Source organism: Triticum aestivum, chromosome 2A, assembly GCF_018294505.1.
Source record: "Triticum aestivum cultivar Chinese Spring chromosome 2A, IWGSC CS RefSeq v2.1, whole genome shotgun sequence".
Classification (NCBI taxonomy): Eukaryota; Viridiplantae; Streptophyta; class Magnoliopsida; order Poales; family Poaceae; genus Triticum; species Triticum aestivum.
Window position 1 is genome coordinate 623569237 of NC_057797.1, and position 21123 is coordinate 623590359.

General features: G+C 48.0%; 1 protein-coding gene across 1 annotated transcript in view; it reads right to left on the bottom strand.

The window, feature by feature from the left end:
* The window catches only part of LOC123189854 (wall-associated receptor kinase 1), a 38998-nt gene extending 19052 nt beyond the window's left edge, over positions 1–19946 (bottom strand). The window contains exon 1 of the mRNA XM_044602359.1: positions 19010–19946. Coding sequence (XP_044458294.1) covers positions 19010–19904 — 895 coding nt within the window. The 5' untranslated portion in view covers positions 19905–19946. The remainder of the gene's footprint in view (positions 1–19009) is intronic.
* Between the last annotated feature and the right edge of the window lie 1177 nt (positions 19947–21123).

Sequence of the window (21123 nt, forward strand, 5' to 3'; positions counted from 1 at the left end):
AGACGCTTGATAAGTTATTTTCAATGAGTACATACCTTGACAAGATTTTGAAGTAGTTCAAAATGGAACAGTCAAAGAAAGAGTTCTTGCTAGTGTTACAAGGTGTGAGATTGAGTAAGACTCAAAGCCCGACCATGACAGAAGATAGAAAGAGAATGAAAGTCATTCCCTATGCCTCAGCCATAGGTTCTATAAAGTATGCCATGCTATGTACCAGATCTATTGTATACCCTACACTGTTTTTAGCAAGGGAGTACAATGGTGATCTAGGAGTAGATCACTGGACAGCGGTCAAAATTATGCTTAGTGGAATAAGTATATATGTTTCTCGATTATGGAAGTGACAAAAGGTTCGTCGTAAAGGGTTTCGTCGATGCAAGTTTTGACACTAATCTAGATGACTCTAAGTCTCGGTCTAGATACATATTGAAAGTGGGAGAAATTAGCTAGAGTAGCTCCGCGCAGAGCATTGTTGACATAGAAATTTGCAAAATACTTACGGATCTGAATGTGGCAGACCCGTTGACTAAACTTCTCTCACAAGCAAAACATGATCACACCTTAGTACTCTTTGGGTGTTATTCACATATCAATGTGAACTAGATTATTGACTCTAGTAAACCCTTTGGGTGTTGGTCACATGACGATGTAAACTATGGGTGTTAATCACATGGTGATGTGAACTATTGATGTTAAATCACATGGCGATGTGAACTAGATTATTGACTCTAGTGCAAGTGGGAGACTGAAGTAAATATGCCCTAGAGGCAATAATAAAGTTATTATTTATTTCCTTATATCATGATAAATGTTTATTATTCATGCTAGAATTGTATTAACTGGAAACATAATACATGTGTGAATACATAGACAAACAGAGTGTCACTAGTATGCCTCCACTTGACTAGCTCGTTGATCAAAGATGGTTATGTTTCCTAACCATAGACATGCGTTGTCATTTGATTAACTGGATCACATCATTAGGAGAATGATGTGATTGACATGACCCATTCCGTTAGCTTAGCACAATGATCATTTAGTTTGTTGCTACTGCTTTCTTCATGACTTATACATGTTCGTATGACTATGAGATTATGCAACTCCCGTTTACCGGAGGAACACTTTGTGTGCTACCAAACGTCACAACATAACTGGGTGATTATAAAGGTGCTCTACAGGTGTCTCTGAAGGTACTTGTTGGGTTGGCGTATTTTGTGATTAGGATTTGTCACTCCGATTGTCGAAGAGGTATCTCTGGGCCCTCTCGGTAATGCACATCACTTAAGCCTTGCAAGCATTGCAACTAATGAGTTAGTTGCGGGATGATGTATTACAGAACGAGTAAAGAGACTTGCCGGTAACGAGATTGAACTAGGTATTGAGATACCGACGATCGAATCTCGGGCAAGTAACATACCGATGACAAAGGGAACAACGTATGTTGTTATGCGGTTTGACCGATAAAGATCTTCGTAGAATATGTAGGAGCCAATATGAGCATCCAGGTTCCGCTATTGGCTATTGACCGGAGATGTGTCTCGGTCATGTCTACATAGTTCTCGAACCCGTAGGGTCCGCACGCTTAACGTTACGATGACAGTTATATTATGAGTTTATATGTTTTGATGTACCGAAGGTTGTCCGGAGTCCCGGATGTGATCACGGACATGACGAGGAGTCTCTAAATGGTCGAGACATGAAGATTGATATATTAGAAGCCTATGTTTGGATATCGGAAGTGTTCCGGGTGAAATCGTGATTTTACCGGAGTACCGGGAGGTTACCGGAACCCCCCGGGAGGTAAATGGGCCTTAGTGGGCCTTTACGAAGAAGAGGAGAGGCGGCCAGGGCTAGGCCGCGCGCCCCTCTCCCCTAGTCCGAATAGGACAAGGAGAGGGGGGCGGCGCCCCCTCCCCCTTTTCCTTCTCTCCCTTCTCTTTCCCCCTCCCGAATCCTATTCCAACTAGGAAAGGGGGGGGGGGAGTCCTACTCCCGGTGGGAGTAGGACTCCTCCTGGCGCGCCTCCTCCCTGGCCGGCCGCACCCCCCCTTGCTCCTTTATATACGGGGGCAGGGGGCACCCCAAAGACACAACAATTGATCAAGTTGATCTTTTAGCCGTGTGCGGTGCCCCCCTTCACCATAGTCCACCTCGATATTACTGTAGCGGTGCTTAGGCGAAGCCGTGCGTCAGTAGAACATCAACATCGTCACCACGCCATCGTGCTGACGAAACTCTCTCTCAACACTCGGCTGGATTGGAGTTCGAGGGACATCATCGGGCTGAACGTGTGCTGAACTCGGAGGTGCCGTACGTTTGGTACTTGATCGGTCGGATCGTGAAGACGTACGACTACATCAACCGCGTTGAGCTAACGCTTCCGCTTTTGGTCTACGAGGGTACGTGGACAACACTCTCCCCTCTCGTTGCGATGCATCACAATGATCTTGCGTGTGCGTAGGAAAATTTTGAAATTGCTACGTTCCCCAACACTTGCCTCTCTGGTCGTCCGTAGCTCCCTCCTGGCGCCTTGCATCCCAGCCTCCACTTCTTGTCATGCTGGTCGGAGGTCTCATGCTTCTATGTGGTGGCGCGGCTGTCATATTCGGCCTAGCCAGGACCGTGCTAGATGGGGCACATGCAGCCTCCCAATGGGGCTTGTCACTCCCTTTCTTGCCGGTGGCTGCATACGATCAGATCGGCGAACATCTCGGTCAGGTGTTTGATTTGGGAGGATTTATCCTTCAGATCTAGTCTGCTGACACTGGCCAACCGCTCGTACTGGCAAGTGTAACACCCCGGATGTAACTTGCCCAATTTGTACACCAACTCTTGCCGTTTCCGGCGTTAAGTTGTTTATTTCTCGGGTTCAGGTCTTTGGCTCTGTGTGTTGTTTTCTTTGTCATGCATCTCATATCATGTCATCAGGTGCATTGCATTTGCATACGTGTTCATCTCATGCATTCGAGCATTTTCCCCGTTGTCCGTTTTGCATTCTGGCGCTTCGTTCTCCTCCGGTGGTCATTTCTAGCTTTCTTTCGTGTGTGGGGTTTAAACATTTCCGGATTGGATCGAGACTTGCCAAGTGGCCTTGGTTTACTACCGGTAGACCGCCTGTCAAGTTTCGTATCATTTGGACTTCGTTTGATACTCCAACGGTTAACCGAGGGACCAAAAAGGCCTCGTGTGTGTTGCAGCCCAACAACCCTCCAATTTGGCCCAAACCCACCAAACTCTGCTCCATGTCCTAGAGCGTTCGATCACGATCGCGTGGCCGAAAACCGCACCTCATTTGGACTCTCCTAGCTCCCCCTATGCCTATATATACACCCCCCCTCCAAAAATTCGCGGTGCAATCCACCCCTAATCCTAGTCTCTCCTTCCTCCGCGCGCTGCCGGACAAAGCGCCCACCGACGGACATGTCCGGACGCCTCTCACCGCCGCCACGTGGTGCAGCCTGAGTGGCCGCGCCTTCCACCACCGCCGGGAGCCCGCTCGGGCCCATAGCCGGCCCTCCCCGGCCCGTGGAACCGCGCCGCCGCCCGGGGCCTTCGTCCCCATCGCCGCCTGCCTCCAGCCGCCGCCCGCTCGGAGCTCCATCGCCGGCAGCCGCCGCTCCCCCGCACGTCGGCGTCGCGTGCCTCGCCGATGCGAGGTCCGGCCAACGCGCGCACCCGCGAGCCGGCGCCCCAACTCCGGCGCCGACCTCCGCCGCTCCGCCCACTCCCTCACCTGCCGACCTCTCCTCCCCTCGAAGCTCCGGCGACCTCGACTTCCGGTGGTGAACAGTGTTTCCGGCGAACCTTGATCCACGTGCCGTTCAGATCTAGATCTGAGGAAACCCTAGGGTTGACTTTTCCCCTCTCCCATCATTTTTTATGCCTAATTTGACCGGCCGTATCTCCGCATCCGTAGCTCCGATTTGGGCATATAGTATATCAAAATGTTCGCCTCGACGAGTACATCATTTTATTCTATTGCATCATTTTCATTTAAGCTCATCTTGATGCCCGAAATGCTGTTAGAAGAGGGCTTCGTGAGTTAATTGTCAGATCTGCTAGTTCATCTTAGACTTTTGTCATTTTTGCCATGATTATTGTGTGCATGATATGCCTGTGAGTTCTCATATGTTTTGTTAGGGATTTTGTCTTCTTTCCAGAGGTGCAACCCATGCATTTTTAGGATGTGTGTGGTGACTTGTGCAAGCTTGCAAAGTGCGGCACCCGGTAACTCTGTTTTCAGGGACTTAGTAGTTTTCACTAAGTCTGGGATTATTTAGTTCATGATGCCATATGTTCAGCTTGTTTCCTAGTGATCTGTGCCTCTTTTGAGGATGATCAGTAAAGGAGTTTTGTTAATCATGTTATGCTCTATCCATCCATGTCTTTGTTTGCAATTATGGAGCATACTAGCTTGAGTCAATAGAGCTCTACTTTTGCTTCGTTGTGAATCCGGGCAGATCGTCAACTTGTTTGCGTTTTTGCCGATGCTATTGTAGTTGATCCGTGCATGCTATGCCATTGTTCTTGCCATGTCTAGCTAGCATTTTGTGCCTTCTTAATAGATGTATGCTTGCCTTGCCATTACTTGCACCGTAGTGAGTGCATCGAGCTCGTTTACATGCCTTCGTGAGTTATATTTCAGCATGTCTCAGTTTTCACTAAGTCTGAAAACTGATTGTGTTTTAGCTATGTTCGTGTGCCCGTTAGTATATTTTGTGGACCCTTTTGGCCCCAGGTCACTTTGGGTCTTTTGTTAAGCTTGTTGAGTAGCTCTATTCCATGTTCTTACTTGCCTTAATAAGGTCATGTATCATGTTGTTTTGCTGCTCCGAAGAGGGCTTCGTGATCTGAAATTTCAGACAAGTGTTAATTTCACTAAGTCTGGAATCTGTTTTGCATTTGCGTTTTTGACATGCTTGTTTGAACCTCATAATGGATGAATTGGCCGTAGCCCAGTGCTAGACTTTTGTTAAGCATCTTGTGTACATCCCTGCCATGCATTTTATTGTCATGTTTGGGTGCTGTAGCATATTCATTTCATTGCATTTAGATGCCTACTTGCTGTAAATCGCAGACCGGTGTCATTTTCGAAACGCTTGCCATTTCCAAACCGTAACTCCGATTCCGGCGTTCTTTATATAGTTTTCAAGAGATTTCATATCATCATTCCAGTGGCACCCTTGGAATTCCAAGTTGAGGCCAGGTTCATGCATTTACTGTCATATCTTGCATTTGACATCCCGCATCGCATCCCGCATAGCATATCATCATTTCATCGTATTGCTTGGTCTTGCACGTGGTTGATTGTGTCCTTGTTGCTTGTTTGTCTTATTTGGGTAGAGCCAGGAGACAAGTTCGCTACCGAGGAGCCCGTTGAGTTTGCTTGTGAGGATCCAGTCAACTCTGACAACTGTGCAGGCAAGATGATCATACCCTCGAAATCACTACTATCTTTGATATGCTAGTTTGCTCGCTCTTGCTATGCCAATGCTATGATGCCTACCTTTTTCTTGTCAGCCTCCCAATTGCCATGTTGAACCTCTAACCCACCATGTCCTAGCAAACCGTTGATTGACTATGTTACCGCTTTGCTCAGCCCCTCTTATAGCGTTGCTAGTTGCAGGTGAAGATTGGAGCCGTTCCTTGTTGAACATTTATTTACCTGTTGGGATATCATTATATTGCTATGTTATCTTAGTGCATCTATATACTTGGTAAAGGGTGGAAGGCTCGGCCTCTCGCCTAGTGTTTTGTTCCACTCTTGCCGCCCTAGTTTCTGTCATATCGGTGTTATGTTCCCGGATTTTGCGTTCCTTACGCGGTTGGGTTATAATGGGAACCCCTTGATAGTTCGCCTTGTTTAAAGCTTTTCCAGCAATGCCCAACCTTAGTTTTACCATTCGCCACCTAGCCTCTTTTTCCCTTGGGTTACCGGAGCCCAAGGGTCATCTTATTTTAAACCCCCCGGGCCAGTGCTCCCTCTGAGTGTTGGTCCGAACTGAGCTGCCTGCGGGGCCACCTCGGGGAAACTTGAGGGTTGGTTTTACTCGTAGCTAGTCTCATCTGAGTGTGCCCTGAGAACGAGATATGTGTAGCTCCTATCGGGATTTGTCGGCACATTTGGGCGGTGTTGCTGGTCTTGTTTTAACCTGTCGAAGTGTCTTGAGTTACCGAGATACCGAGTCTGATCGGAACGTCTTGGGAGGAGGTCTATTCCTTCGTTGACCGTGAGAGCTTGTCATGGGCTAAGTTGGGACTCCCCTGCAGGGATTGAACTTTCGAAAGCCGTGCCCGCGGTTATGGGCAGATGGGAATTTGTTAATGTCCAATTGTAGATAACTTGAACCTTAATTAATTAAAATAATTCAACTGAGTGTGTTACCGTGATGGCTTCTTCTCGGCGGAGTCCGGGAAGTGGACACAGTGTTGGAGTAATGTTTGCGCAGGTTGCTCTCTAGTTTCTCGCTCGCGCTTTGCCTCCTCTTCTCGCTCTCTTTTGCAAGTAAAATAGCCACCATATATGCTAGCCGCTTGATGCAGCTCCACATATATTTGCCTTACCCTTCCTATCAGCTTAAATAGTCTTGATCGCGAGGGTGCGAGATTGCTGAGTCCCATGTGGCTCACAGATTCCCACTATACCAGATGCAGGTCCAGGTGATTCCGCTCCAGGAGACGCGTATGAGCTCAAGTGGGAGTTCGACGAAGACTCTCAGCGATACTATGTTTCATTTCCCGACAATCAATAGTGGTGCCCAGTTGGGGGTGATTGGGACCGTGTCGCATGTTGGGTTCTCTTCTATTTTGGCGCCGTAGTCGGGCCATGAGAGTTTTGGATGATGTAATGTTATTTATGTTCTTGATTGACGTGGCGAGTGTAAGCCAACTATGTTCTCCCCTTTATTATTCATATTACATGGGATGTTGTGAAGATTGCCTAACTTGCGACATATGCCTTCAATGCGATTATGTCTCTAAGTCGGGCCTCGACACGTGGGAGCTATAGTCGCATCGAGGGTGTTATAAGTTGGTATCAGAGTCTTCCCCGACCTTAGGAGCCCCATTGCTTGATCGTTTTTAGCGGCCGAGTTGTGTCTAGAAAAATGTTTCGAGTCATTTAGGAATTATATATCGGAGAGTTTAGGAATTCTTTTTACTTCCCAGTCTCCTCATCGCTCTGGTAAGGCATCCTGACGTAGAGTTTTGACTCTTCTCTTCTCAAATTTCACTAAAAAATTTTTAGGATCACGCGAGTATCTTGGAATCGTTCCGATGGCTTATGATGAGCACATTGTCTTGGTGCCTCCTATTAGGGGTTTAGTGGAAGTGTCCCGGGGAGTTGAGCTCTGAGGTGTTGTCATCATAATTTTATCGTTGCAATTCTGGAATACTTGAGATATGTTCGCCGACATCGAAAATCTCTTTTATGCAGTTCGTTGGTGAGATAACCTTGACGCCACCCAGTACTGGGGCGGGAGTTCGGGAGTATCGCCATAACTTGTATAACGGATGCTTTTCGAAGGTTGAGGTAGATGGTTTCCGAAGTTTTCTTGGTTATGTGTTGAAGGATGGATACAGCTGGATGTAGGATTTGCTAGTTTGGGTGAGATATTATGCTTCCCCTGTATCCCCAACACCTGATTGCATAACTGAAAAGGTTCGGGAGTTTCATAGGTGGGAATTCTAGTAGCTCTAGTTCTTCTTCCACGGATATTGGTTTGAGATTGGGATTTCTTACCGATTATTCGTTCTTGATCCGTACCTTGTTGATTTATTTCTCTACCTTAATTCTACATGGCTTCTCAATTTATGGATATGTGACCATTTCAAGAGGAATGCATTCATTCATTTTGTTCGGATGTGAAGACTATATGTTGCAATTTTCATTCCGTTGGATTCAGCTTCAATATTTATCTATCAATGTGCTAATGGTGGTCAACCTCTTCAGGATGGCTCCTCCAACACGCACGACTCCGAATCCTGATCCGCCACCACCTCCACATCCTCCGGAGGCATGGCAAGCTATGATGGCCGCAACCAATGCAAACACACAGCTGATCATGCAAATTCTTCAAGAGCGCAATCAAGGCAGTCAAGGGAATCAAGGCAGCAATCAGAGTCACTTTGCTACACTCAACCAGTTCCTTGCTAACGGGCCAAAGACTTTCAGCAATTGTGTTGAGGCAACTGATGCTGATGATTGGCTTGTGGATCTGTGTAAGCATTTCGAGTGCAGTAACGTCAGGCCTGAGGACTTTGTCAAGTTCGCTTCCTTCCAACTCAAAGATCAAGCTGCAGAATGGTTCCAGCAGTACAAGGATTCCAGAGGTGGACGTGTTATCACTTGGGATGATTTCCGTTGAGATTTCCGAGCTCATCATATTCCGCAGAGCGTGGTTGAAAGCAAGCGTGAGGAATTCCGCAATCTGAAGCAAGGCTCTTTGTCTGTCTATGACTACAACAAATTGTTCCAGAAGCTTGCCCGCTTTGCCAAGCAGGACGTGCCTGATGAGAAGAGCATGATATATCAGTTCAGGGGTGGTCTCAGAGAAGAAATTCAGCTCGCTCTTGTCCTCTTTGAGCCCTTGAGATACGATGAGTTCTACAACATGGCACTGAAGCAAGAGGCTGCTCAATTGAGGTGTGATGCTTCCAGGAAGCGAGTCAGAGATGTTACTCCTTCTTCCTCGACTCAAGTGGCCAAGCAGCAGAAGTTTTGGCTTCCTCCTCCTCCGTTCCGTCAACCGTATCAGCAGAAGAGCAAATGTGGTAGTGGTTCTTCCCACCCACCCAACCCTGGCTTTCAGAACAAGGCTTCGCCTCAAGCTCCAAGATCGAGTGCTCCGTATCACCGTCCACTTTCAGAGGTCACGTGCAACAAGTGCCAACAGAAGGGTCACTATGCCAATAAGTGTCTCAACCAGAGGCGTCTTCCTCCTCCTCCTCCTGTCAGAGCGTCAAGTATAGATGTGGTCAAGCATAACCCTAAGTATGCCAAGGTCAACCTGCTGAATGCAGCTCAGGCAGAGGAATCACCAGATGTCATCATGGGTAACCTTCCTGTTAATGATATTCCCGCAAAAGTACTTTTTGACTCTGGTGCATCGCATTCCTTCATGTCATTCCCATTTGCATCGGAGAACAATTTTAGTACTAAGGCTTTACCTAGAGCTATGCAAGTCGTCTCTCCAGCTAAGCGTCTGAGTTCTAGTTTGATGGTTCCGGATATTTCTATCTTGATGGGTGATTTCAAGTTTCTGGCTTCTCCAATGGTTCTTGGTAACTCGGATATTGATCTTATTCTCGGGATGGTTTGGCTTTCTAAGCACAAGGCTCAGCTTGATTGTGCAGCCAGGAAGATTCAATTGACTCATTCGTCTGAGGATGTAATTGTCTTTGCCGCTCGGGATAATTCCATCCGTCTGTTTTCTCTCAATGAGAAGGGTGAATTGGACGCTATTTCGCAAATTCCAGTCGTTTACGAATATCAAGATGTCTTTCCAGAAGAGCTCCCAGGAATGCCTCCGCACCGGCCAGTCGAATTCGTTATTGAACTTGAGCCTGGCACGGAACCTGTGTGCAAACGTCCTTACAAGCTCGGACCTGAAGAGTTGAAGGAGCTGAAGAAGCAACTCGATGAGCAAGAAAGAATGGGTCTTATCCGGCCTAGTTCTTCTCCGTGGGGTTGTGGTGTTCTTTTTGTGAAGAAGAAGGATGGAACGGACCGACTTTGTGTTGATTATCGTCCAGTGAACAAGAAGACCATCAAGAACAAATACCCACTTCCCAACATCAATGAGCTGTTCGAACAACTCAAAGGTGCCCAAGTATTCTCCAAGCTTGATCTCCGTATGGGTTATCACCAGATTCGCATTCGTGAAGAAGATATTCCCAAGACAGCATTCAGAACAAGCTTTGGTTCATATGAATACACTGTCATGTCTTTTGGCCTCGCCAACGCTCCTCCGACGCTCTCTCGCATGATGAACTTCATCTTCAATGCCTACACCAATGACTTCATTTTGGTCTATCTCGACGACATTCTGGTTTTCTCCAAGAACAAGGAAGATCATGCCAAGCATTTGCGTTTGGTTCTTGATAAGCTCAGAGAACATCAGTTCTACGCCAAGTTCTCCAAGTATGAATTTTGGCTCGATGAGGTTCTTTATCTTGGTCATATCATCTCTGCCAAGGGCATTGCCGTGAATCCTGAGAAGGTGTCTGCAATTGTGAATTGGGAACATCCTCAGAACGTGAAGCAACTCTGCAGTTTTCTCGGTCTCGCAAGCTATTGCCGAAGATTCGTTGAAAACTTTTCTAAGATCGCGAAGCCTCTCTCAAACCTTCTTCAGAAGCACGTCAAGTACGTTTGGTCTCCGGAGTGTGATATTGCTTTCAACACTTTGAAAGAGAAATTGATCACCGCTCCAGTTCTGACTCCGCCTGATGAATCCAAGCCGTACGAGGTCTTTTGTGATGCCTCTCTCCAAGGTCTCAGTGCAGTTTTGATGCAAGAGAATAAAGTTGTTGCTTATACATCTCGCCAGTTGAAGCCTAATGAGAAGAACTACCCCACTCATGATCTCGAGTTGGCGGCAGTTGTGCATGCTCTGTTGACTTGGAGACATCTTCTATTGGGAAGAAAAGTGGATATTTTCACTGATCACAAGAGTCTCAAGTACATCTTCACTCAGCCTAATCTCAACCTCAGGCAAACTCGATGGGTCGAAATGATTCAAGAGTATAATCCGAGTATCGAGTACACTCCAGGAAAGGCCAATGTGATTGCTGACGCTTTGAGCAGAAAGGCCTACTGCAGCAGTTTGATTCTTAAGCCTTATCAACCCGAGCTTTGTGAAGCTTTCTGCAAACTTAATCTGCAAGTTGTTCCTAAAGGTTTCCTCGCCAACCTTCAAGTCTCTCCTACCTTAGAAGACCAGATTCGCCAAGCCCAGCTTCTTGATGCTATGGTGAAAAAGGTGAAGATTGGGATTGCCAAGAGTCAGTCCAAGTACAAGTGCTACCGCCTTGATGACAAGGACACTCTCTTCTTCGAGGATCGTATTGTTGTTCCCAAAGGTGACCTTCGTAAAGTGATCATGAACGAGGCTCACAATTCTCTCCTTTCCATCCACCCTGGGAGCACGAAGATGTATCAGGACCTTAAGCAAGCTTATTGGTGAACTCGAATGAAGTGCGAGATCGCTCAATTCGTGAATGAATGTGATGTCTGCAGAAGAGTGAAGGCAGAACACCAAAGGCCAGCTGGTCTCCTCCAACCTCTTGCCATTCCAGAATGGAAGTTTGACCACATTGAAATGGACTTCGTGACTGGGTTTCCAAAGTCCAAGCGTGGCAATGATGCTATATTTGTTGTCATCGATAAACTCACCAAAGTGGCTCACTTTCTGCCTATCAAAGAATCGATCACTGCAGCTCAATTGGCGGAACTTTATACCTCTCGAATTGTCTCTCTGCATGGTATTCCTCAAGTGATATCTTCAGACCGTGGCAGCATCTTTACCTCCAAGTTTTGGGATTCTTTTCAGAAGGCCATGGGCACCAACATCCGCTTCAGCACTGCTTTCCATCCTCAAACAAGCGGTCAAGTCGAGCGTGTCAACCAGATTCTTGAAGATATGCTCAGGGCTTGTGTGATCTCCTTCGGCATGAAATGGGAGGATTGTCTTCCTTATGCTGAATTCTCCTACAACAATAGTTTTCAAGCAAGTTCGGGCAAGGCCCCTTTTGAAATTCTGTATGGCAGGAAGTGCCGTACCCCTCTCAACTGGTCTGAAACCGGTGAACATCAGCTTTTGGGTAATGACTTAATCACAGAAGCAGAAGAAATGTGCAAAGTCATTCATGATAACCTCAAAGCAGCCCAATCCCGCCAGAAGAGCTACTATGATAGTAAGCACCGTGATTTGGCTTTCGAGATCGGAGATCATGTTTACCTCCGTGTCTCTCCTATGAAAGGTACTCGTTGCTTCGGTATCAAAGGGAAGCTTGCCCCTAGATACGTGGGACCTTTCAAGATTGTCAGCAAGAGAGGCGACCTCGCCTATCAGCTCGAGCTTCCTTCAAACTTTGCAAATGTTTCATGACGTGTTCCATGTCTCTCAGCTTCGAAAGTGCTTCAAGACTCCTGACCGCACCGTCAACTTCGAGGACATTGAGCTCCAAGAAGATCTCTCTTATCGTGAGCACCCAGTTGCTATACTTGAAGAGACTGAACGCAAGACTCGCAACAAGTCAATCAAATTTCTCAAAGTCAAGTGGTCACACCATTACGACCATGAAGCTACCTGGGAACGCGAGGATCACCTCCGTTCTGAGTACCCGGAGTTCTTTCAGTCCTAGATCTTGGGACGAGATCCTTTCGTAGTGGTGGAGTGTTGTAACACCCCGGATGTAACTTGCCCAATTTGTACTCCAACTCTTGCCGTTTCCGGCGTTAAGTTATTTATTTCTCGGGTTCGGGTCTTTGGCTCCGTGTGTTGTTTTCTTTGTCATGCATCTCATATCATGTCATCAGGTGCATTGCATTTGCATACGTGTTCATCTCATGCATTCAAGCATTTTCCCCGTTGTCCGTTTTGCATTCCGGCGCTTCGTTCTCCTCCGGTGGTCATTTGTAGCTTTCTTTCGTGTGTGGGGTTTAAACATTTCTGGATTGGATCGAGACTTGCCAAGCGGCCTTGGTTTACTACCGGTAGACCGCCTGTCAAGTTTAGTATCATTTGGACTTCATTTGATACTCCAACGGTTAACCGAGGGACCGAAAAGGACTCGTGTGTGTTGCAGCCCAACACCCCTCCAATTTGGCCCAAAACCCACCAAACTCTGCTCCATGTCCTAGAGCGTTCGATCACGATCGCATGGCCAAAAACCGCACCTCATTTGGACTCTCCTAGCTCCCCCTATGCCTATATATACACCCCCGTCCAAAAATTTGCGGTGCAATCCACCCCTAACCCTAGTCTCTCCTTCCTCCGCGCGCCGCCGGACAAAGCGCCCACCGACGGACATGTCCGGACGCCTCTCACCGCCGCCACGTGGCGCAGCCTGAGTGGCCGCGCCTTCCACTGCCGCTGGGAGCCCGCTCGGGCCCATAGCCGGCCCTCCCCGGCACGTGGAACCGCGCCGCCGCCCGGGGCCTTCGTCCCCAACGCCGCCTGCCTCCAGCTGCCGCCCGCCCGGAGCTCCATCGCCAGCATCCGCCGCTCCCCCGCACGCCGGCGTCGCGTGCCTTGCCGATGCGAGGTCCGGTCACCGCGCGCACCCGCGAGCCGGCGCCCCAACTCCGGCGCCGACCTCCGCCGCTCCGCCCACTCCCTCACCGACCGGCCTCTCCTTCCCTCGAAGCTCCGGCGACCTCGACTTCCGGCCGTGAACAGTGTTTTCGGCGAACCTCGATCCGCGTGCCGTTCAGATCTGGATATGAGGAAACCGTAGGGTTGACTTTTCCCCTCTCCCATCATTTTTATGCCTACTTTGACCGGCCGTATCTCCGCATCCGTAGCTCCGATTTGGGCATATAGTATATCAGAATGTTCGCCTCGACGAGTACATCATTTTATTCCATTGCATCATTTTCATTTGAGCTCATCTTGATGCCCGAAATGCTGATAGAAGAGGGCTTCGTGAGTTAATTGTCAGATCTGCTAGTTCATCTTGGCCTTTTGTCATTTTTGCCATGATTATTGTGTGCATGATATGCCTGTGAGTTCTCATATGTTTTGTTAGGGATTTTGTCTTCTTTCCAGAGGTGCAACCCATGCATTTTTAGGATGTGTGTGGTGACTTGTGCAAGCTTGCAAAGTGAGGCACCCGGTAACTCTGTTTTCAGGGACTTAGTAGTTTTCACTAAGTCTGGGATTATTTAGTTCATGATGCCATATGTTCAGCTAGTTTCCTAGTGATCCGTGCCTCTTTTGAGGATGATCAGTAAAGGAGTTTTGTTAATCATGTTATGCTCTATCCATGCATGTCTTTGTTTGCAATTATGGAGCACCCTAACTTGAGTCAATCGAGCTCTACTTTTGCTTCCTTGTGAATCTGGGCAGATCGTCAACTTCTTTGTGTTTTTGCCGATGCTATTGTAGTTGATCCGTGCATGCTATGCCATTGTTCTTGCCATGTCTAGCTAGCATTTTGTTCCTTCTTAATGGATGTATGCTTGCCTTGCCATGAATTGCACCGTAGTGAGTGCATCGAGCTCGTTTACATGCCTTCGTGAGTTATATTTCAGCATGTCTCAGTTTTCACTAAGTCTGAAAACTGATTGTGTTTTAGCTATGTTCGTGTTCCCGTTAGTATATTTTGTGAACCCTTTTGGCCCCAGGTCACTTTGGGTCTTTTGTTAAGCTTGTTGAGTAGCTCTATTCCATGTTCTTACTTGTCTTAATCAGGTCATGTATCATGTTGTTTTGCTGCTCCGAAGAGGGCTTCGTGATCTGAAATTTCAGACAAGTGTTAATTTCACAAAGTCTGGAATCTGTTTTGCATTTGCGTTTTTGACATGCTTGTTTGAACCTCATAATGGATGAATTGGCCGTAGCCCAGTGCTAGACTTTTGTTAAGCATCTTGTGTACATCCCTGCCATGCATTTTGTTGTCATGTTTGGGTGCTGTAGCATGTTCATTTTATTGCATTTAGATGCCTACTTGCTGTAAATCGCAGACCGGTGTCATTTTCGAAACGCTTGCCATTTCCAAACCGTAAGTCCGATTCTGGCGTTCTTTATATCGTTTTCAAGCGATTTCATCTCATATTTCCAGTGGCACCCTTGGAATTCCAAGTTGAGGCCAGGTTCATGCATTTCCTGTCATATCTTGCATTTGCATCCCGCATCGCATCCCGCATAGCATATCATCATTTCATCATATTGCTTGAGTCTTGCACGTGGTTGATTGTGTCCTTGTTGCTTGTTTGTCTTGTTTGGGTAGAGCCGGGAGATGAGTTCGCTACCGAGGAGCCCGTTGAGTTTGCTTGTGAGGATTCAGTCAACTCTGACAACTGTGCAGGCAAGATGATCATACCCTCGAAATCACTACTATCTTTGCTATGCTAGTTTGCTCGCTCTTTGCTATGCCAATGCTACGATGCCTACCTTTTGCTTGTCAGCCTCCCAATTGCCATGTTGAACCTCTAACCCACCATGTCCTAGCAAACCGTTGATTGGCTATGTTACCGCTTTGCTCAGCCCCTCTTATAGCGTTGCTAGTTGCAGGTGAAGATTGGAGCCGTTCCTTGTTGGAACATTTATTTACTTGTTGGGATATCATTATATTGCTATGTTATCTTAATGCATCTATATACTTGGTAAAGGGTGGAAGGCTCGGCCTCTCGCCTAGTGTTTTGTTCCACTCTTGCCGCCCTAGTTTCCGTCATATCGGTGTTATGTTCCCGGATTTTGCGTTCCTTACGCGGTTGGGTTATAATGGGAACCCCTTGATAGTTCGCCTTGATTAAAGCTTTTCCAGCAATGCCCAACCTTGGTTTTACCATTCGCCACCTAGCCTTTTTTCCCTTGGGTTCCGGAGCCAAGGGTCATCTTATTTTAAACCCCCCCGGGCCAGTGCTCCCTCTGAGTGTTGGTCCGAACTGAGCTGCCTGCGGGGCCACCTCGGGGAAACTTGAGGGTTGGTTTTACTCGTAGCTAGTCTCATCTGAGTGTGCCCTGAGAAAGAGATATGTGCAGCTCCTATCGGGATTTGTCGGCGCATTCGGGCGGTGTTGCTGGTCTTGTTTTAGCCTGTCGAAGTGTCTTGAGTTACCGAGATACCGAGTCTGATCGGAACGTCTTGGGAGGAGGTCTATTCCTTCGTTGACCGTGAGAGCTTGTCATGGGCTAAGTTGGGACTCCCCTGCACGGATTGAACTTTCGAAAGCCGTGCCCGCGGTTATGGGCAGATGGGAATTTGTTAATGTCCGGTTGTAGATAACTTGAGCCTTAATTAATTAAAATAAATCAACTGAGTGTGTTACCGTGATGGCCTCTTCTCGGTGGAGTCCGGGAAGTGGACACGGTGTTGGAGTAATGTTTGCGCAGGTTGCTCTCTAGTTTCTCGCTCGCGCTTTGCCTCCTCTTCTCGCTCTCTTTTGCGAATAAAATAGCCACCATATATGCTAGCCGCTTGATGCAGCTCCACATATATTTGCCTTACCCTTCCTATAAGCTTAAATAGTCTTGATCGCGAGGGTGCGAGATTGCTGAGTCCCTGTGGCTCACAGATTCCCACTATACCAGATGCAGGTCCAGGTGATTCCGCTCCAGGAGACGCGTATGAGCTCAAGTGGGAGTTCGACGAAGACTCTCAGCGATACTATGTTTCATTTCCCGACGATCAGTATGGTGCCCAGTTGGGGGTGATTGGGACCGTGTCGCATGTTGGGTTCTCTTCTATTTTGGCTCCGTAGTCGGGCCATGAGTGTTTTGGATGATGTAATGTTATTTATGTTCTTGATTGACGTGGCGAGTGTAAGCCAACTATGTTCTCCCCTTTATTATTCATATTACATGAGATGTTGTGAAGATTGCCTAACTTGCGACATATGCCTTCAATGCGATTATGTCTCTAAGTCGTGCCTCGACACGTGGGAGCTATAGTCGCATCGAGGGTGTTATAGCAAGGTTGTGGGATGTAGCTAGGAGACTCCACTGTGATTTTTGGCGTCTCTCACTGCGGACAGTTTTCCTTCGATGATGCGATGAAATCTATGAATGGTGGCTTGACGTAGAGGATATGATGGTGCATCGGCAATGGTGTGATTTCTAGCCCAACGCTTGTAGTAGTTAGGATTGTGAAAAGTTGTAGCGACGACACATGATTGACTTTAATTTGGTGGTGCTTCTCAAATACCCGATCTTGAGCTCTGGGATGAAATTTCTTGGTCTGGCCCGAGTTGGTTATACGTGATAATGGCCATGTTTTTGTGTCGTGACCTTGTTGAAGGCATTGCTCGGATATGCTTAGACTTGTTATTCAGTGTTAAAACTTAGAATCTGGCATTTGGCGGTGGGATCCGGTGACGGCGCTCTTGAGCATCGTTTTCTTCTTGAAAGCGTTGTTGAAAAAACTCATTGTCCTTGTGGTGTTAAGAGATGGTTGGCGTTGATATGATCGTAATAGTTTGTCGATTGCTTCATTTTTTTCTTGCGAAGACCGAATGTATGCTCATTATGTATGCACGCTACATGATTTCACATGTTATCATGAATATTGTCTATCTGCCAGAGGCATGTTATCATGAATATTGTCTATCTGTCAGAGGCACACGTAGTTTTGCCATGTTTTTCTAACTTGAGTGTTGTCACGGTGGCACCGTGGCGCCAGTTGCCTATAGGGTTACCCATGTCCGTCCTAAACGTTCGGACGGCTGCTCTGTCATTGTCCGGATTAAAAAACGTCACCCAACCGGGCTGTTCATATCTAGCCTAAACATCCCGACTGATCAACATTTCCATATCCGGTCCATATTTGAGACGGATAGGGGACTCCTGGACGCACCCGGGCATGCCCGTCACATAGGCCTGGCCCATTATGGCCCGTGCCGCCCCCACCACCGTCCTCATAAAACCCCATCCTCTCGGACGAATCCTAGTCGCTCTTAGTCTACTTGCCCCCTCCGCTCCCTACTCGTCTTCTCCGAATATCTCCGCCTCCTCCAACATGGCCAAGTTCGGCGACGAGTCTGACAGCGAGTCCAATCCCATGGACTGGGACGACCTCGTGAAGGAGGAGGACTCCAACCTCGGTAGTGATGCACCCGGTGATGAGGAGCTCGCACTCCGCATCGCCATCAAGCGGTCGCGGCTAGACACCGATAGAAGCTCGAGCTCAGTGGCTTCCGCCACCAGCTCCTCCAGATTGCGCCTTCGCAATGCGGGTCGGGCTCGCCCTTCTCGCTCTGCCCCACTCCAGATCCGTGGCAGGGCAGACCCCTCTCCTTTCCTCCGGCTCCGGCACTGCCCGGGCAGCGTGGATGCTTGTGCACGCGGCTCCGGTGTGCATGAGCATGTTGGAGTCGGAGGCGAAGGCCTTCCTTTGTGAGCGGCAGCGAGCGGCGGCCGCGGTGGAGCCCGGCTCGTCCCGACTGTTTGCATGCTTCGTGCCGGTGGATCCGGAGGAGGTGCTCCTCCGCGAGGTGATGCGGTGCTCGCTCACCACTGTGGTGACTGACGTCAGGCTCCTCTGGTGGAGGAATGTGAAGGCGCTCCGCCTCGGGCTCGAGGCTTCGGAGCACCTCACGAGGGAGAAGGAGAGCTCCAAGGCGAAGGCGACACGCCACGCCCGACAGTAGAGCTGCGGCATTCGCCGTCTGGCGGGCTACATCTCCTCTGCATCGGAGAGCGGCACCATCAGCTCGGATGGCGACGACGACGACCCTCCCGCCGCGGACATGTACACGGAGAAGGTGGACCGCCGCGCCGCCGACCGCAAGGGAAAGGGTCCGGCCAATAAGTGGTGATCTCGCCCTCCGCATTGTCTTATTTATTTGTATATCTAGTTTAATCAGGTGAAATTTGTCTATTTTGGGTCCGATTAGTCTGTCGAATGAACTATCTATCCTCGAATCTATCTATATTTCTTTGTCCAGTGAACTTGTTTGTGATGTTGATCTACATGTTACGTTCCCGCAAAAAAAATAAAATACATGTTACGTTGGTGCACGGTTTGTATGGATTTGGATGCGGAGATAAGGGTACTACGGTTGTGGACATTTGGCCCACTTGCCAGCCACAACGAAACTTAGGATAGCGTGAGCATTGGCCTGGACAGCCACACATAAACTTGGAGAACATTCATAAGCCATGATCTAGTCAAAAAACTTTTAGGCTAACTAGGTTCTGAAAGCTTGGAAACTAGGACGTGGTATGTTTATTCTAGCAGTCTAACCATTCCTCGCAAACACAAAAGGAGCTATTACTAACTTGTTATTGTAATCTCCAACCAAGGTCAACATAAAAGTTAATAGTCACATAGATGGAGAAATTACCTGGCGGGTTGTCGCAGCCGCCGTCGACGTACGCGTTGCCCTCTCCACGCTGGCAATAGCAAAGGTATCCACCGATTGGCGAGTCGTGACACTCACTGCCCTTACTAACGCATGCATAGCTGCCCTTGTTCTGCATGGCGCGCTTACAGTTCGGCTGGTAGGGAATAGACCAATCCAGTACAGGATTCACAGTGGAATACTCGTATTCGTCTGGCACTGGCACTGGCAGTATAGATCTTAAGGCTTCAATCGGACTGAATAATCGGTTCTTATCTCCGCTGATGAAGGCGTGCACTCCTTCCGAGCGCGCCGAATCGCTGATACGCGAGATGTTGAGGGTGAACGCCCTTAGGTTCACTTGTATGTCAATGAGACAGCATCCGAGGCCACTGCAAGTACCCGCGAGTACCTTCTCCAAGATTCGAGCTTCCGCGCAGACGGCGAAGCAGCTCCCGACCTCAACGGCCGAGTTGCCAATGAACAGCGAGGCCTTCACACCACAGCCAACAACAAACAACGACATGTCTGACGACCCAGATATGACGAAGGGCCTGGCAGGAGCTTCCCAGTGGAGGGAGTAGTCGCGGACGCCGGCAATCATCTCCACGAAGTACGAGATACTGGTGCGGAGGTTGTGATTGAATTCGTTGGAATAAAAAGACACCTTCATGGTTGGGCTGCCCAGCAGGAGGTAAGTGCCGTTATCTGCATCACAGGTGAGATTGAAACCAGGCATGGAGCACGAAGGCCCTACTCCAAACGGATAAGGCGGCGGCGGGTTCGACGGATAACCACAGTAGCTGGAGCAGTTTCTTCTAGCCATCGTCACCGCGGCAGGTGCTGCAAACGGCAACACGAGCACTGCGAACAGGAGTGGTGCCATGGCCGTGCTCATCTTGTGGTGCGTATTGCTGGTGTGTTTTCTGCTTCACTGTTTGTGTTGGATACGAGTTGCCTCCAGAGTACGCCATATTTAAATAGTGTTGGATACGAAGCAGTTTGTTCGTTGCCTCCACCTATGTTCAAGGGCGGTAGCCCCTAGGGGTGAGAGTATCAGATATTTTCCTCTATCTTCCAAGCGAAAATTCAGCTTGATGGTGCTATATGGCAACGTTTTGCGAGATGTATGTGCGGCCTCTTTGACTGATTTGTAGTTGGACGATTAAGTCATGGAAGATGACTCACGTGGACCAACTTGTGGCGGTGAGTGAAGGGGGCACTATCATTGACTAGCTCTAGACGTGTCAGTTTCTGGCCGGTACGCCATCTCGCGTCGACACAGCTCCAGCGCACCATGTATCCCTGGCATGGCACCCAACCTTTTTTTTTACGAACCACAGCAGAATGCTGTTTTTCATTCATCAAGAGGAAAAATCCGTCCAGGAAATACAGAGAAGCTAAGTGTATCAGGATTGTTGGTACTCTAAGCCATGAACTATCCCGCAAAAAAAAAACTTTACATATGTATGAGAATGGAACGAAGGGGAGGAAAACTATGCTACCCCGCAAAAAAAAACATATGCTACTATGCCAGCCATTTCACACCTTTGTCTCCAACACGGACCCAAGTGTACAACTTGTCAGTTATCGTGTTACAAGTTCCAATGAAATCAGTAGCTTTGCCATTGAAAATTCTGTTGTTTCTTTCGTTCCAAAACCTGCCACCAGATGAGCATGCATAGTGCTGAAAATTCTTTCTGCCGGTGTCAAGGGATGTTGTCCAGTGTATGAAGCCACCATTGGAGCAGAGAATTTGTATCATATCTTCGTTTAAGGTCAAAATGATATCTGAATTTTGTCGCATGTTCAAAAAAAAAATCTGAATTTTGTCAGAAAGAAGCGCCGTACAACAGCAATGAATGGGCAGGTTTCAAATGAGTTCCAAAATGATATCTGAATTTTGGATGGCCAGTCACGTGAAAAACTTTACCTTTTCCGATATGTTGATCATCCAGATGAGTTGTGAGAGGTGAGTGTTAATTCGACCAATGAACTGACAATGATATGCAGAATTAGCAGAGTAAATCTTGTTGGAGGTCCATTTTTAAATGATTTTGTCATCAGCATCGGATAGCACCACCCTGTCAGTATGCTGCCAGTGGTCCAACTGCTCA